General features: G+C 37.6%; 1 protein-coding gene across 6 annotated transcripts in view; it reads right to left on the bottom strand.

Moving 5' to 3' along the window:
• Window positions 1–7,780: 7,780 nt before the first annotated feature.
• PLEKHA1 (pleckstrin homology domain containing A1) overlaps window positions 7,781–19,162 on the bottom strand; it is a 53,513-nt gene continuing 42,131 nt past the window's right edge. For 4 of the 6 annotated variants that reach the window (XM_043475233.1, XM_043475235.1, XM_043475234.1 and 1 more), the window contains 5 exons: window positions 17,713–17,781; window positions 15,247–15,311; window positions 14,583–14,646; window positions 12,834–12,923; window positions 7,781–10,241 (listed from right to left, as the gene is read on the bottom strand). In XM_043475233.1, coding sequence (XP_043331168.1) covers window positions 9,927–10,241; window positions 12,834–12,923; window positions 14,583–14,646; window positions 15,247–15,311; window positions 17,713–17,781 — 603 coding nt within the window. In that variant the 3' untranslated portion in view covers window positions 7,781–9,926. Of the gene's footprint in view, window positions 10,242–11,535; window positions 11,607–12,833; window positions 12,924–14,582; window positions 14,647–15,246; window positions 15,312–17,712; window positions 17,782–19,162 lie in introns of all 6 variants that reach the window. The other 2 variants (XM_043475237.1, XM_043475236.1) reach the window with 2 other exon arrangements.

Here is a 19,162-nt window from a genome sequence, read left to right on the forward strand (position 1 = left end):
TCCTGTGCTGGTGTTAAGGACACTGGTCCCATCTTACTCAGTGTCCCTTGTAACACATCCACATGACATAAGCTTCTGAATATTCAATGTCAAGAAGTTTCTCTGGCTCAAAAAAGGTGACACGTTTCTTTCCGTCAAACAACCAAAGACTTCTAGAACTCAACATCTGGTTCTTCCATTGCCAGGAGGCTGAGCTAGATGGTGTAAGCACCTTTTTAGATTCTTGGTAAAATTCTGTCTCTATAGAAGGTATCAGGCTTCCCAGTTGGTGCTAGTGGTAAAGAACCCACTTGCCAGTGCAGGAGATATAAGAGACGCGGGTTCAATCCCTGAATTGGTAAGATCCCCTGGAGAAGGAAATGGCAACCTGTCCCAGTATTCTTGTCTGGAGAATCCCATGGACAGAGGAGCCTGGTGGGCTGCAGTCCATAGGGTTGCAAGGAGCCAGACACAACTGAAGCAACTTAGCACACATAGAAGATATCAAACAAAGAAAACTTTTTATTCCTATTTGAGTGTAATCTCTCAAAGCAGGCGGTTTCAGGCAGCCTTTCTCAGTGGGGTTCCTTAACTGAACCCCAAAACCCAGATGGTGATGTGGATTGACTGTTTTCTCAGCTCTCCTAAGGAGATGCCTAGGAGAGAATTCATTACACACAATGGATGCTTTGGGGCAGTTATCTCAAACTACTGGCACTAGAATCACCTGGAGGTATTAAAACAAATTAAAAACACACACACACACACACACACAAATTGCCAGTCCCCTCCCTACAGGCACTGGGGAGGAACAGATAAGTTGCACGTCAAGTTCTCCGATGATGATGATGTTCGACCAGTTTTAAGAGCCACTGCTTTCAAGAATTAGAGTTTACTTTCACTGCAGGCTCAGAAGAGCCATTGGGTGGTTATGGGTGACCTGAAACTCAATGTAAAATTGAATGTGTTGAGTGTGAAAGGGACCCTTGACCTCCAACAGCTGGGCATGACTACTGAAATCACGCATACTTGAGTATTTTTACAGAGCTGCCATTAATACCAGAATCTGTTTAAATTTTGCTTCTGGTCTTATGTACTTCTTTTTGGGGCCAATCTAATCAACAAAGAGCTAGATTGGGGCTGTTTCCATTTTCTAATCTCTTCCAAATTTTGAAGTCATTGCTTGTTTTTTTTTTTTTAAAGACTACAGTGGTGAGAGAAAAAGCTATATAATCAGCCCAGAGTTTAAGAACAAAATCTTAAATTGAATTCCAGTTCCAATTAACTGAATTGAATGTTGGCATGGGAAGGGAGAGGCAATCAGGTATTTTGGGGTCATCATGGCTTGTGTTGTGGGGAAGATGAGAAGGCAAGTTCAACATCTCAAGGAGAAAGTTGCATCTTAGTGGAAATTGAACAATGAGTGGAATTAAACATCTGTAAGTGGCGTTCAGGCAGAATGACAGCAAGAATGACAGGAAGGTGGGAAAATCAGGAACCAAAGAATGATTCAGTGGACCTGGTGTGTAGGAGACACAAGGAGCAGTATAAGGAGGTGGAAATGTGAGGGCCTGAAGCTAAGAAGTTTAAACACTTTCCATAAGGAGAGAGTTTCTCAAGTGGGAAACCCAGATTTGTTCTCCTGGGATCACTGTTTCCTTACGAGAAATTATACATGTCACACTTGAATTTTTAGAAGACCCTGACATTTGATTTGGGCTTCCCTTGTGGCTCAGCTGGTAAAGAACCCGCCTGCAACACGGGAACCCAGGGAGACCTGGGTTCAATCCCTGGGTTGGGAAGATCCCCTGAAGAGTGGGCTTACCCACTCCGGTAGTCTGGCCTGGAGAATTCCACAGACTATATAGTCCATGAGGTCACAAAGAGTTGGACACGACTGAGCAACTTTAACTTTTCCCTTTCACTGACATTTGATTTAGTGGCTTCCTCATACCTGAATCAGTTCAGTCCCTCAGATAAGTCCGACTCTTTGCAACCCCATGGACTGCAGTACACCAGGCTTCCCTGTCCATCACCAGCTACTAGAGCTTATTCAAACTCATGTCCATCGAGTTGGTGATGCCATCCAACAATCTCATCCTCTATTGTCCCCTTTTCCTCCCACCTCCAATCTTTCCCAGCATCAGGGTCTTTTCCAATGAGTCAGTTTTTCACATCACATGGCCAGAGTATTAGAGTTTCAGCTTCAGCATCAGTCCTTCCAATCAATATTCAGGACTGACTTCCTGTAGGATTGACTGTATTGATCTCCTTGCAGTCCAAGGGACTCTCAAGAGTCTTTTCCAACACCAAAGTTCAAAAGCATCAATACTTCAGCACTTAGCTTTCTTTAGTCCAACTTTCACATCCATACATGACTACTGGAAAAACCATAGCTTTGACTAGAAGGACCTTTGTCAGTAAAGTAATGTCTCTGCTTTTTAATATGCTAAGTTGGTCATAGCTTTTCTTTCAAGGAGCAAGAGTCTTAATTTCATGGCTGCAGTCACCATCTGCAGTGATTTTGGACCCCCTAAAATACAGTCTCTCACTGTTTCCATTGATTCCCCATCTATTTGCCATGAAGTGATGGGGTCAGTTGCCATGATTTTAGTTTTCTGAATGTTGAGTTTTAAGTCAAATTTTTCACTCTCCTCTTTCACTTTCATCAAGAGACTCTTTAGTTCCTCTTTGCTTTCTGCCATAAGGGTAGTGTCATCTGTGTATCTGACGTTATCGGTATTTCTCCTGGTTGATTCCAGCTTGTGCTTCATCCAGCCCAGCATTTCACATGATGTACTCTCCATATAAGTTAAATAAGCAGGGTGACAATATACAGCCTTGACATAGTCCTTTCCCAATTTGGAACCAGTCTGTTGTTTCATGTCCAGTTCTAACTGTTGCTTCTTGACCTGCACACAGATTTCTCAGGAGGCAGGTAAGGTGGTGTGGTATTCCCATCTCTTGAAGAATTTTCTACAGTTTGTTGTGATCCACACAGTCAAAGGCTTTGGCATAGTCAATAAAGCAGATGTTTTTTTTTGGAACTCTCATACCTGAAAACCACCACTTTATTTTATGGTCCTTGTTTGTGTCTGGAATTATCTTGGTGCAAAGTTAAGAATCAGATACCGCAACTTGCCATATAAATGAAATATTCATGTTAGTTCATTTATTCTCAACTGAAGACAAAGTGAGTTCTTGTCCTGCATATTTTGCTCAGCTCATACAAATACACTTGAAAACTTGTCTAATTTTCTAGGAATACTGTTTATTAAAATGAATTCTAGAAAAGATCGGTTCTAAGTGCATCAGTTTTCATGGAGGAAATGAGGAGGTTGTTAGGATGCACCCCCACAAAAGGGTCTAGAATGTTTAATGGGGAAAGTTCACCAACTCTTTAATCATTCCAATTCTTTTCACGTTGTTCCAAAATAGTTTAGAAGAAATCTACTAAGTTCTTTCCATGAAGCTAGTTTAACACCGCAAAACCTATAAAGACTAGACCTATACAGAAGAAAAGTACAAACCAGTATCACTTGTATTTAGGCAAAAATTCCTGATAAAATTATAGCAAACAGCAGCAGCTTATTTAAATATATCCTGACCAAATGGTATTTATTTCCAAAATGTAACGATGGATAATAGGAAATGAATTAATATGATTCATCAAATTAACTGATCTAAGGAGGGAAACAAGATTATTTCCATGTTAGTCACTCAAGTCGTGTCAGACTCTTTGTGACCCCATGGTCTGTTGCCTGCCAGGTTCCTCTGTCTATGGAATTCTCCAGGTAAGAATACTGGAGTGGACTGCCATTCCCTTCTCCAGGGGGTCTTCCTGACCCAGGAATTGAACCTGAGTCTCCTGCATTGCAGGCAGATTCTTTACCCTTTGAGCCATCACAGAAGCCCAACAGATACTGAAGATATTTGATAAAATTCAACTGCCCTTCTTCATTTAAAAAAACTCAATAAAATATGAATAGTTGAATCAAATATTCCCACCTCAGCCCAAAAGCCAGCACCATGCCCTTCAGTGGGAACCTAGAGGGCTTTTCAAAACAGAAGGATGACAAAAATGACCGCAGTGACCTGTTATTTAACATTAACCTGTAATTCGTGAGCACAGGCTCAACTGGGCTCCCAGTGCTGCCAAGATGTCCTCTATGTCCCTGGTCCCTTCCTTCTCCACAAGCAGGGACAATTCACATCTACTCTCTCCTCAAACCTCGCAATACTGCCTTCCCCATCTCACTCATCGCTGAGGATCACTTCCTGATTCGCTGGGACTGAAGCAAGTGTACTTTCAGAGACTTCCTCCCACCCATGCCTCCACTTACTCTGCCCTCCTACCACAGACAAACATCGATGCTGCTGTATAAACAGCCAAGCCCCCTACTTGTGCGCTAGATTTCATCTCATCTCCCCCCGGACTTGGTTCCAACCACCCTTCCCATCTCCTACATCATCTGTCTTCCTTTTGCTATTGGGTCATCTCATCAACCAAATGCCACTATTCCATCTTAAAACAGAAACAAAAAACTTGACTCTGCTTTTGCTATCGGCAAGCATCCCACTTCTCTGCTCCTGTTATAGCAGAACTCCTCACAGCAGCTGTGTTTGGTTCCACTCCACCAAAACTGCTCCTATTGATTCCCAATGGCCTTCACATTGACAAACCCAATTTCTCAGCCGGCTTCTTACTAGACCTGTGAGCATCATTGACACATCTGACCCCTCCCCCTTGACGCATTTGCGTCCCTTGGCTTCCAACTGACCAGTAATCACACCTTTTCATTTTCCACCACTGGTTCCTCTTCTGAGCTCTTAGCATTGGAATGCCCCATCCATTCTTTGGTCCTCTTTTCTTCTTTCTTCATCTCTCTAATCCAGTCTCAAAGCTTTAACCACCACCTAGTATGTTGAAGGCTCCCCAGTTTTTATCTCCAATGAAGATTTCCCTCCATTCCAAATTTGTATATCCAACTGCCTTTCTGATGTTTCTCCTTGGTATCTAATAGTCATCTCAAACCCTCACACTCAATACTTCAGTCACAACCTCCGCCTCCAAACCTGTTCTACCTGCAAACTTTGCTACCTCAGATCATGGACTCCGTTTCTCCAGTTGTTCAGGCCACAGGACTTGCCTTTACCTCTAACATATCACTTCCTTTCACTCACCATTTCTAATCCATTAGGAAATCTTCCACCTTTGCAACACAGACAGGCAAAAGGAGAGTGAGAAACAAGGGTAGTGCTAACATGAGCCAAGATGAGAAGCTTGGTGTATATGAAAGTCACAAAGGAAAAATGTTACTGGGACCAATGGTCTCTACTTGGAAATAATAATAAGGATCCACAAGGAACAGAATAAGTTAAGTTGTGAAGTTACCAAAGACAGGCAAAAATGAGCCTGAGGTGGTTAAGTTCCTAAATCTTGGAATGTGTATGTGTGCTAAGTCATGTCCAACTCTCTGCGACCCCGTGGACTGTAGCCCGCCAGGCTCCTCCCTCCATGGGATTCTCCAGGCAAGAATACCGGAGTGGGTTGCCATTTCCTATTTCAGGGAATCTTCCTGACCCAGGGATCAAACCCACGTCTCTTGCATCTCCTGCACTGGTAGGTGGATTCTTTACCACTGCACCATGTGGGAAGCCCATGAAAAGTTCCCCCCCTTCCCACCCACTCAGCCATTCTCCTGGCTCCCTCACCCAACCCTCACCAATGCTGAAGAAGATCAGTATGACAAGGAAAAAGTACCATAGTTTGGAAGGGAGAAAATGAAACTTCAAGAGAACAACTTAAATTTTATGCACCAACTTGGAGACTTCAAATTTCAAATCAACACTTCCAAATTTACTGTCTTGTCACATAGCTTTTACTTATCAAGAAATTTTTCTCTCCTGGGACCTTTCCAAATCCCCATCATCTTCTGAGGTTTCCTGTGCACATCATATTGTACACTGAAGACACCAATTTGACCTGACTTTATCAGAAGTTCCAAAGTTTCTCCACATGGAAAAACACCTCATTCTTACCTTACACCCAGTGACTATAAACCAGTTTCCACAACTCTTTTCAATTCAAGAATTCGACATCCTAGAGCTATTTTATAATCATTATTTTGGTGACCTTATTAATTTATATAATGGCAATGTCAGGGCTTAAAATCTTCCAGGGAGGTAATGATCAGGATACTTATCTACTATTGATTCTCAAATATTAAATGCAAATGCATGTATAAAGAAATCTATCATTTGAAATATTATGGTCCTGAAAATAAGTTGAAGGAAAGTTCAACTCCTTGGAGATAGTACAATATAAACAGAGCAATTCTGAAGACTTCTACTGTGGCAGCAATACCATAATGGTTAAGATCGCAGATCTAGGAATAAAAAAGTAAATTTTAAACCTAATGTGAATTTAAGCAAATGACTTTTACTTTCCTCCTGTAAAATGGGAGGTAAATGTGATTATAAAAGGGCAACAATGAGAGATCCTTGTGGTGATGGAATTGTTGTTTTATGGGTAGAACTGAGTGAAGGGTATATAAGACCCCTGGATTATTACTTACAACATCATGGGAATCTATGATTATCTCCAAATAAAAGGTTTAAAGAAGTCACTCACAAATGTTACATTAAATTTTATATTAATTTCTAAGTCATCCTAGGCAATTACATGTTTTAATTTTCTAAGTGAAACAAAGTGAGATTTCAAATTACTTCAAATTTAACAACGATATAACCAGAAGATGGCGCTATTACTTCATGAATATACCACATCACAGACCTAGTCACTGTCATAAAAATAAAACACTAGGACTTTATGGATCAAAATTGTAAATGCAACTGTAAATTGCATTGAATGCTGTAAATTCAGCAGTATTAATACAAGCCTTAAATGAGGTTTGACAAAATGTGATTTTCATAAGTCATTAAAAAATAAACAACACATACAAATAATCAATTCTAGACCCGCTTAACAGGGAAGTTTACATATGGCAAATACAAACCCATCTAAGTGAGTTTACAGCCATGTCCTGTGTGAAATGTCAAACCCCTCATAACAAGGAAGACTGTTATGAAATCTGGTACTACGCTGTTACATTATTCCATTTTTATATGAACATTTCCTGCCTCACTGTTAGAACTTTTGATACAGACATAAGTCCAACTTTAACTAGAAGTAAAAAGATGACTAAGAAAGGGATCTCTTTTTTTCTTTTTTGTAAAAGTAACGAAGTTTAGAACTTTCTCATTTTTTAAATTAAGAACATTTAAAACACTTTTCAGAGAAAGAAATTAAGTTGCACCAGTCAATATATCCTTATCCAGTTTCATTATTATTAGATGCTGGATACACAGCAAAGGTGGACTATTTGTTATTAGTAGCAGGTTTGCGAGAAGCAGCTTCTAACACTTAATGGGGTGTTTTTACGAGTCGTGTCCACAGCCCACGTGTGGATCAGCACATCCTCTGCACTCATTTTTAGTCATCTCACACCCATCTAACTAATAACCAAGCAATACAAGTGCAGCCCAGATGATTCAAATGATGCTTTAAACCCAACACAGTTAATATTGCCTTTGAGAACATGTTTTCTAATTAAGCAAAAATAAGCTCATTTCCCCCAAAACACTCATCTTTCCTTGCACAATTTCTTATCAAGTTATGCCTTTCCAAGGCTACCAACTAATTAGCCTGTTCTTAAACATGTAAATTCACATCAATTAATGAAACATATTTTGTATTCATTTTATTTGTTTACACAAGAACTGAATCAGTCCTGAGAAATAAGTTAGAATTAATTCTGAGTTTATTTTGAAGCATTACAGTGTTTAACCAGTTTGATGTATAAAGATACCAGACATAAAAGTAAACATCGGGAAGCACACATATATTCCCATTCTGAGAGAAGACATGTTATATATACAGAAAAAAATGCAGCAAATATTAAGGTATTCAAAGTAATTCTTTGACAATTCGGATGTGACATATTTACAAGAAAAGTATATGTTTTAAAATAATTAAATAATTTTCATAGAATTATAAAAGTATTGAGATAAATATTAGAAGACCCTGACAATCACAAGAACATTTTCCTATGCTATTGAATGCAAGGGTAGTTCTATAAAAAGTCCCAAAATAGAGCTAATATTTTGCCACTATGAAATATATCAAATTACCAATACCAAAATATTAAAATGAACATGCAGTGTGGAAGCTGTACCAAAGAAAACAGCATTAGGCTCCTGAATATTCAGCTCCTGAATATCACCAACTGTCTGCACAAGATTTCTTAGGTGTGCTCATGAGAAAAGAGCTTTCTGAAAGAGCCGACGAAATGGATGCATCTGCAGAGAAAATAACAACTTAAAACCTTTTCATTCTATCATTTTCAAATGTAGCTGCAAAAAAGAAGAAAAATCTAAATATAAGTTTCAAAAATAATAGCTTATGAATAAAAATGTTGAGTGGTGCATTCTTTATGCATTTGGATTTTTAAACTGATGCTATGATAATTCTAGTGTAACAGATAGTAACCTCTGGACTCCACTCTGATTTAAGAAATCCACTTCCACTTTCTCGCTCTCAAACAAAAAGTCATCTGAGAAAATGAAAAGGAGAAACAGTGACATGTATGAATTCAAAACAAAACAGTACTGTAATATGGCAAAATATCATAAAAAATAGCAGCATATGAAATTCAAGACTATTTTCTTAAAGCAAATGTTTAAGACTGAACCGTAGAAACAGTACTTGGTCAAACTGGTCTATTATTCAACACCTGAAACTAACGACGTTTTTGAGAGAAGCTTGTATTTTTGACAAAGCCATGATTAAATGTATACTCAAATTTGTGCTTAAAACATGTATTGCACAGATAGTAGAATAACAACATTCTGGTATCTCTAACACAAAATGGTATGTTATTTAGCACATTAACTTATGCTACTAAAAATTAATTTTATCCCAATTGTTTAAAACCAATCACATAGGACTTTTAAGCACATTAATCTCAAAACATTCCTAAACAAGATGAACACTTGGATACAGGTTACTAGTGACAAAAAGCAGAGGCTACAACCACATGACTAAGGGCAGTATCTTTACATATAAACGAGGTCTTCCACTGATTCAAATATAGAAGAACTATTTACAAAATTTTGACAAGAAAATCAGACCTCCAAGAAATTTCATACCAAATAATTTTCACTGAATAAAAGCAATGACTGTGCTGCACATCTTGACTAAGATTTTACAAACAAATGTCCAAGATATACCTGTCTGAATTCTAATTCTCCCCTTTTCTCCAACAGTACAACCCACAACCCTCACTAACAGTTCAATAATACCCTCTAATCAAAATGCACTGCTCACCTTGAGATCCAGAGCATCAAAAATGGTTATCGTTTCAAAACTGTCCACACTGTAGTATAAATTTTACAGCACCACAGACGTCATGAGTTTAGACATCTTTGTCTGACAATATTTCACTCAATAATATTAACCAGTAAGAGTGTATAGAGACTGAACATCTAATAGGAAGTCACAGTAGCTTTTTTAAAACAACCAAAGTAATTAATAAGCATTTTTCATGTTTTAAATTGTGAAGCGGTTAAATTGTCAAATTCACTAGGAAAAAGTGTCTCACACACACACACACACACACACACACACACACACATTTTTATCATCCCAATGAGAACAAAGCTTCAGACAGTTGATACTAACAGGGCTTTTTTCTTTCTTTTAAAGAAATTACATTTAGTTTGGCCACTTGCTAGCTCCTTGGCTTACCAGCTTATAAAGAGGACACCGACGAGGCAGGATACTCTACGCGTTAAAACCCACTTCCCCTTTATCATCTTTGGCGAGAAGCCTTGTGAAAAGGACACCGCGGGCTGATGAGGCGGGTCAGGCTCCACGAGCTTCCACCTCACACGTCACTGACTGGAAGGCTTGCGTCATCCAAGTCCACAGGGTCACAATCTTGTTCCTGAGGGCCATTTTTACTTCGAGGTTTTAGCAGAGCTTGTTCAGTCACTTTGGAAGCTGGTTCTCTTGGAGAGACAGTCTGGACCTTGAAGTTCCCTGGCTTGACCTTGGCAAGAGATTCGTAAAATCCTCGCTTCTCCATGGGAAAGCTTGAGACCAAAGAGTTGCTGCGAGAGGCTGCGGAATGTGGGGTGGCTGCTGCGGCACTGGCAGAGCGGAGAGCGTGTTTGGGCTCGGAAGGACTGTTGGAATGCTCCTGCAAAGAGGAGTGGTGGTCAGACACAGGCAATCAATAACGACAGGGTTAGTAACTCAGTGTGAGACTTTATTCTCTGAAAAACAAACAGAACAAGACACACACGGAGCAGAAGCATGAGCCATGCAGCGTACGTGTGCAAGTTCTTTCCCGAAGCAGTGCATTTTTAGGAGTGAGTTTAGAGCAATGACAGCCAACAACCATCTCCACTAAGAAACCAGTTCTGTCACCAAAGTCAAATCTGGCAGCTCTGACACTTGAAAGGCTCAGTCAGCCTAGACTGGAATGCAGTGTACCAACTGCAACTGAACTGTGTTTAACAGGGGGCCTACCAGCTTTACCATTTTTACTTAAGAGTTTATTCTCAATAAACAGTAGGAATTATCCCATATGTTTTAGAAAGATTAAACAATGAAAATGTAGAACATAAAAATAAAAGGCAATTATTTCTTTAATAAGCAGAATTAAACATTTTTCAAACCTATTATTTTGTCTGGTAGCCTCATAAACTTAGTTTTTGCTTCCCTGAATTTCACCTGCAACCAATAATATCATAGTCCTTTTGCTTCTTATTTAACTGCATTTATTTATTTTTGCACATGGCACACATTCACATGGCTTGACACTTTAAAGACAGCAAAGGGTACATACTTAAGCAATTATTAAAACTGTCATAAAATAATGTCAGTTGTGAATATTCATTTCAATATGCTTCTGACTAAATCAAACCTGAAGTTAACCTTAAATATGACCATACTAAATGCACTGCCATATAGTTCCTAATTTATTGTGTTCATTTGTAACATTGGTGGCTTTGAAAACAAAGTGCTACAACAAACCACCGAAACACTACAGAATTCCATTAGTTGGCTAAATTTCACCTAAGAGCTAATATGCCATGCAAACTACAGTAATGTAAAGTTTATCCAATGCATGTGCACCTGTGAGTTTGTACATATTACCACAAAGGTGCATTTCAAGTCATGTAGTATAAAAAAATTCCCAAATACATTAAATACAGAAATTGAAATTCTTGTGGCAACTCAGGAAATTAAGCTTTAGAAAATAGACAGGGCTTTTTAAATTAGTAAAGTTCTATTTTTTTTCTTAATTTTTTTAATAGACATATCCAACCTGATGACCGTAGTGAAACAGTTTGCGTTAGTGTTGACAAAGTCAGTTATGGTAACTGCAGAAGGCAGTTTGGTTAACTCAACTTTCTAGAATCAGTTGTGAGTAGTGAGTAAGTCCGGCCCTCTAGTAAGAAGGCCTGTGTGCGTGAGAGCCCACATACGTGCTGCATTCCCCAGTTCTTGACGTATACCTCTGTATACAAGGGTTCGACAGCCTTCTGGCCTGCCGCATCTGGAACACAGTGCAAAGCTAAGATTAGAGTTAACCTATCCTGGGGAGGGGAGGAAAAGAGACAGTTCTGCTGACAGTTGGAGCCAGAGAGTCCATTTTGCCCCCACCACAAAGCACAGAACACAAACACCCTTCTCCAGCCTTTCCTCTTCCCAACAGATATTGTTTTTGCAGAGAGTCTCATACTTGACCGATGAAAAGGTCACATAAAACACAGGTGGTTACAAAATTAACACCTCTAAAAATAATTTCTGAGCTATTCCAAAAAGGATATAGGAGGAATAACTTTAAAAGTGAGAAAAGATGAATTTTTTTGTATTTACTGACCTAGATCATTTCTAACAAGAAAAGATTAAAAGACAGCATTACTGCAATACTAGCAGTGCAGGAAAATACTAGAAGTGCAGAATATCATCATCGATGATGAGTCTCGGTAATAAAGGCTATCATGCTCTGTATTAGGGTTAGACTACCTTCTGTAGACAAATATACTGCATTTTAACATGCTTGAAAGTTTTTCATTCCTTAGTAGATTTGTATTTTCAGATCAGAGGTCAGTGACCAAAGTATCCTAAAGCTAAATCTTATTCTTATGATGTACATGGTAAATTAAAAAGCAAAAACATACTCCTTACTGAGAATGTTTAGCTGGTTTAATTATACTACCACAAAGATAATTAACATAGTGAAAAGCAGCCTTTTAAATTAACCAAGTGAAAAATGAGAATGAAATGGAAAGAGAACATTATATTTAAGGTTCAAGCTGCTCAACTGTCTTATGGCACTACTGAGGCAAAAAACCTAAACTGAAATTACAGGAAGTTAAAAAGGAAACTTCACGAAATTGTATAATGGTACAACTAAAGGTGCCTTAAATGATTAGGTCAGATACCACACTAAGAATTGGTAAAATTATACCAAATCTGGACCTACTGACAAGTAAGAACTCCTAAAACAAAACAAGGAAACGTTCATTCTTTAGTTGCCCTGCTTGTGCATTTAAGACAATACAATGCACAGAAAAGTTATGTATACATAACACTATAGGAAGCATTAAATTAGAAATGCATTATTTTTTTTTTTTGCAAGTCCAATCGGTATGAAAGTCAACATGCAGATAAATCTCAAAACAGAAAGAAATCAAAAGGATTAGGGGGAGAGGAAGAAAAATAACTTGACAGGATCGGGGATCCAAGGGAGTATCACCCCAGAGAAGAGGAAACATACAGAAGACGCTGATCTGCCGGGTCCCCGCTGTGCTACAATGGCACCCGAGACTGCTTTAATCCAACTGTGCATCTCTTCAGGGCTATCAGCCTAAGGGGAAGGAAGGATTCGTTCAAGTTTTCCTCAAAATCAGCTCTTGTGTCTATAAATCCAATGTGTTCATCTTGGTAATTAACATAATGTCAACAACAAAATCAGCCCAAGGCAATGGTTTCTAAGAAATTTTAGAAATCACTTTTTTAAACCAGATTTTGCCGGGTAAATGATAACACATAGAAGTAAGTTGGGCACTTAATGTTCTAAAATGAGACACAACAAAAAGTATCAACATGAACAGTTTTGGAGAGAAAACAAGAAGAGGAAGAAGTCAAAGACCTTCTCATTTTGCTCTCCAATTGTCACACTTGTCTGAATTTTCAAGATGGATATTTATGAAATTGTCCAGTAAAAAAAAACCAGTGACATCATTTTATGTTATTTTTCTAAAAACAATTTCTAATTGTACCCTAAAATCCTAAAAGCGGTGTTAGCAGTCATATGCCAAAGCAGGCTGTTCCTTGATAGCTCTGTGGCTTCCAATGTGCATTAGAAACCTTCCGATGACGTCAATTAAACAAGGCCCTCAGAGGGGTGGCGAGGTAGGGCCCCTTCTAGATTAAGTTTAAAAATTTTAAAGACACAAGTAATATTTTTGAACCAATGATAATAACAAAGAGTTTTTAAAAGGAAAAACTCAAAGCAGGCAGAGGTAGAGTATACTTTCGTCCACTACAAACAGGAGCACCAGTCTAGAAATCAATTCGGTAAAAGATAGGTTTAAAAAAGCTCGTGCTCTAATAGTTATTTCTGATCTAGAAACTGATCAGAAGGAAGTAAGAAATCCAGACAAATTTATTCACAAAATGTTCACTAACATGTTATACCACAGTAAATGTACAAAAACTATGTTAATGAATGATCGGTAACAGTATAGAGAAATAGTTTAATTGTAACACACTCATATAAGAGAACATAGTTCTAAAAGGCTTTCAGAGAATTCTTAATGACATGGGGAAAAGTGACCATGATATAGTAAATAAATAGTATATAACACTATATTTCATATGATCCCACTTGGTATAAAAACATATATCCTAATAAAAACAAACAAACAAAAGAACAGCTGCCTGAATGTAGAATTCTATGTTTTATAAAGCACCTTTCTCTTCATATTTCTGTATTTTTCTACATTTTCTGCAAAAACCATATGTAATAACTTTTAAAAACAAAACTAAATGTTCTTATAAAAAAAACTTTTAAGTAAATTAATGTGTTAAATAAAAAGCATATTTTAAACTTAGATATAGGATACCTATCCACCATTAGTGAAATAAAATCTACTATTTACTTTTATTATGGATATTTGAGTCTCCCTTTTTAGAAAAGTACCAAAAAGTGATATAATTGAAATTCCAAAATATGTGCAAAAATAATCCAAATTGGAAATACCCACTTAGCATCTAAATAGCACATTTCCCTTCTTCCATATAAAACTTAATTCTATTCAGTTAACTTATAGCAAAGAATATCACTTTGCTGAACATATGACCTACCAATAATCTTAGATATAAGATCTTTTTTTATTAAGTCGGCAATTGCATTTGTCATATTTTTGCTTTTATGAGCAACACATTTATTTATGCCTATTTCACCTCTAAAATTATTAATTCCTTGCTAGGAGGATCTATAATCTCAAAAGAAGTATCTTACCTGCACATAGAAAGTTCGAGACGATGTTACAATTTCAAAGAGGTTGTCTCTCATCATTATGTCACTGTTAACAAAACAAATTTTCCAATTGTACTCAAGTAGCAATTGTTTGACAGTTTTTTTTTCACTTATTTACCCAGTACCAAATACATGTCAATAAATATTAAAGGTAAAATACTGATTTAATTGAGAAATACCAAAATTATCCTTTTTCAATTTATTCTTGCATTGAATTCTACATATTTTATACAGTTATATGTATTTTTAGAAAGGTGCAAAAACAACTTTAAAATCCAAAGTTTTCAACTGTGAAGAAAGAGTCTGCTCAAAGAAACAGTGGCACAGTTAACATATTTTCTTATTAAAGCTCTATTTTGCAGCAACCTGGAAATACTAAAATTAATAATACATCAATCTGTCAAGTATGACAGAAGTTGTTCATATTAAATTGTCCTTTCCATTAATAAGCTTAAGAATTGTTCCCTAATTTGTAGTTTTCAAACAAAAAAATCTCAATATTTAATCTGAAGGCTTTGAAAGTTTTAGCAAAACTCACTGGCAGTAATATAGAAAAATATCATCTGAAAGTGCATCAATTAAACTGAGGAACTATATACTGTGTGCTATTAGCTGTGTTAGGCACTAAGTCTGAGGTGGTGCTTACCTTTGCTTACATTCCTGGACTTTATGAACCTCCTTAAGTGGTATTACACGGAGAGGTTCCTTTTCCTATTGTAAAAAAAGCAAATAAAGACAGATATATGACATACATTTTTAAAATGCTTTTGATCATTAGTTGTCTTATTTGGAGATCTACTGTGAAAATCATGCTTCCTTCCCGAAGCACATCTAAGACATAAATCTACCTTCTTGAACCATCTAGCATTAGAAGGGCTCAAGTATTATAACCTTATATACACTGTGGTTTGAAACAAGGAAACTGACATATAACCCAGGTTCACATTACTGATGTCCTAAATGATAGTGTAAGCTGATTAAAAGCCAATAACCACCCATCTTTTCCTCAACGAACCGCTATGGACCCAGTCAGTACTTCCTCTTTTTTTTCCATATAGGAGGGACCAGAGTAGTGAATACCCAGCTTCTCTGAGTTAAATTTGTCTTTTTAACAAACACAGTTTATTAAACATGTACTAAGTGACAGGACATGTGCTAGGTTTTAAATGTGTCACCCTACTTTCCACAACCCTAGAATACACGCACTATTATTCCCCTGAGCAAACAGGATTAGACATACTAATTACTTTAACTAAGGCTACAAAACCAGATACAAGATTCGAGCATGACATAACTAGTTCCTAGTTGGCATGGCATTCACAGTAAACATTTCATGAAATACTATATACTGTATTTCACCGAAAATGACACACCATGAGTTTAAGACATACCATTATTTTATGCAGCACTAACAAAATAATTAAACCATAGTTTTAGAAAGTAGCTCATGTTAAGATAACCTCCAGGACGGCCTCTTCATCCGCTTGGGCTCTGGCTGCCCACACTGGCTACTCTAGCTGCTCCTGCTTCTGTCCCACTACCAGGGACACCTGCGGTGATTTGCCTCACCTACAAAATCTACTCTGAATTGTTTGGGATTGATGGGAGGAAAAGAGGATGAGGAAGGATCCCTCAAATCTTCAGGTGCTTTATTATGCTATAAAATGCAGGTTTTCGAATTAGAGTAAATATGTCTATAATAGTTCTTGTCTTATATAACTACAGTGGGTGACATGTCTATTTCTCTGGTAAAACTGAACTCTTGAAGGCCAGAACATTGCTGACTGGCCTCTTTATTCCCAGTTCCCAGGGCCATAGAGGGCTCAAGGAATATCTGGTGTGGGAATGACTCTTCCCACAAGGACTGGCATTAACTGAAAGCAATCAGTTAACCTGTCAACCAAGCAAAAGTGCAGCCTCTAAGACACCAAGGCTGGTACTTTTTGAACCAAGTAACTACTGCTTCCAGTTAAGGCTCTTAGATTTTGAAATCTAAGAAAGGGTCCCATGCTAAAATGGCTATTCCTGTTATGCTAAGCCATTTTTCAATTCATTCAAAATACTTGTTGATTATTTTCTAAGTACCAGGCGCTGTGTTGATAAAAGAGTCCAAAAGAGAATCTTTGCTTTCAAGAAGCTGGTACAATTAACTGGTAAAGACAAATATATACACAGTAACAAACCACAGTGGGAAGTGTTATGACCGAAGTGGGCATCGGATATCACGATATCACATATGTAAAGGAAAGGCATACAAGTTTTCCAGAAGAACAGACACCTGAGATGAATCTTAAAACATGCCCTTCCTATTCTCCAGTGCTTTGTTGTCCAAGAGGAGTCACTAGCTCTGTGTAACTATTTGAATTAAAAGAATATTAAATATGACTGGTTTTAACTTTAAAATTAAACACAGTCAGGCTCCTCAGTCACAGTGGCCATATTTCCAGCTGTATTTTACAGGCACAGGTACCACTATCAAGGCAGATAACATTTCTATTAGTGCAAAGTCCACCTGGACAGTGCCACTCTGTGCCTTCGTTAAGGTATATGGTTCCTCTGTCAAACGTCCATCAGAGAAGATGTAGAACTGCATTCAATTTATCCAACAATCTACTGCAGAACACAGGTCACATGACAAGAGTATTTTAAATAAGGATGCTACTCAAACAAGTGAAAGAGGGAACTTCAATCTTTGATTCTACCTTCAGATGGGACAAAAACATCTTATGTGAAGAAACATAAAAGTCAATCTGAAATAGGAAGAGAAAATGTCAAGGGAGGGCAGGGAAGAGAAGGCAGAAATACAGAGGGTCAAATGTGGACTTTCTCCCATTTCCTCCACTGACCCTTTAGAAGAAATGTGTAGACTGAGGGGTTCTGATGTTTTTAATTCTTTCAGAGTAGAATGCCTTTGAAGGTACACTCTTTTTATTTAAGATGTATTGAATAAAAATGCCATTAACCAAAAGCATCACAACAAAATACTGAACTGTATATATCTCCCAAATTTAATTATTTTAAAAATAGAAAACAGGACAAGAAATTATATAATTTCCACAGTGTAACACTTCTAAAACCTTTTTAAAGCAACATTTATGACAAAGCAACATACCAGTTCAGATTTGAAGTAGCCTATTGTGTTTTCATCCAATTGAAAATATCTTCTCTTCCAGTTTTTCATCTACCAGAGATGAACACAGACATAAGACTTCTGTTTCTAAGATGTCAAATGTTAATAACCACTTAATTCTTCTGATATGAACCCACAATCAGAAATGTCAAGCACCGGAAAACCTCACCACCCTCCCTTAGAAGAGGAGATACAGGAAATTTCATCTCTTTTGCTACTCAGGCCTTGAACTTCTAATTCAACTTTGGTGCTTGGCTTTTAGCTCTTATTATATGCTTTTATAATATGGTCTTACATTTTTGATGCTCTGAAAGTTAAAAAAAAAAAAAACAAAGCAAGTACTTCCCTACCCCCTGCATTCCCCACAAAGTTAAGACTGTCAAGAGTTCAACAGCAAGCACAGGAAATGTTATTAAACTACATCAAGCTTCTTCATCTATAAAATGCATGAATCCTCAACAGGCACTTTATAATACTACCTAGTAAACTAACACGTTTAATAAAGTGAACCTACTCTGTATAAACATTTTTTGTCAATGAAATATAGTTTTTGTGAAAGCGCTTCAGATTTTCTAAGGGTCAGTATTTTGGATTTAAAAGTACAAAGAAAGGAATGTCTCCTTAAGAGCCCTAATTAACACACAGCCTGATGAGAATTCTGATTTGATCTACAGACATGCAAGAATGAAAAACCTTCATTTCCTGTAGCCTAGAGAGGGTCAAACCATTAGGAGTGAAAGAACTTGCCTTGGTTGGCCTGAGTTCACCAGAGTTGCCAGAAGTTATTCTATAAGATCAAGCTGAACTGCCAGTACACATTTAAGTAAAAAAATTTTAACTTTATTTCTAAACTCTGAAGTTTATTTTCTCATGAAAGTCTAGACTTAGTTCAGCTTTGGAACTGCAGCAATACTGGTGAATGTACTTGCTCTTTCCAGAGTTTCCTATCGCTGATCTGTTATCTGCGCCAACCAGTAACAGCTCTTACTAATGACCAGGTGCTATGCTGCGAGTTCTCTCATCTACATCTTTCAAAAAACCTTCTGGATGGTAGGCTTTATAATATGATTTTCTACATACACACACACCAAAAAACAAACAAACAGAAACTGAGAGCCTGAGAGGTTAAGTCAGTAACCCAAGGTCTCAGCATTTTCAACTCAGGTCAGCCCAACCCTGCACCGAGTAAGTGACCCACACCCCACCCTCCTTTTCTGTCATCTCCCTACTAGAGTTCCCTTTCCCTGACCCACTCCCAAGGGAGTGAAAAAATCAACAGAAACACTTCCTGGAATAAATTTAAATTGTTAGGAAAGCTCATTTAAAATTGCAGGTTAGTTGTAATGGACATTAACTTACCCAGCCGCCTACAGACCAAGAAAATAATAGCACTGAGTTTTGAACACAGAATAACCCCTATGCCCTCTCCTGA

The sequence above is a fragment of the Cervus canadensis genome, chromosome 8 (genome assembly GCF_019320065.1).
Source record: "Cervus canadensis isolate Bull #8, Minnesota chromosome 8, ASM1932006v1, whole genome shotgun sequence".
NCBI classification, from domain to species: domain Eukaryota; kingdom Metazoa; phylum Chordata; class Mammalia; order Artiodactyla; family Cervidae; genus Cervus; species Cervus canadensis.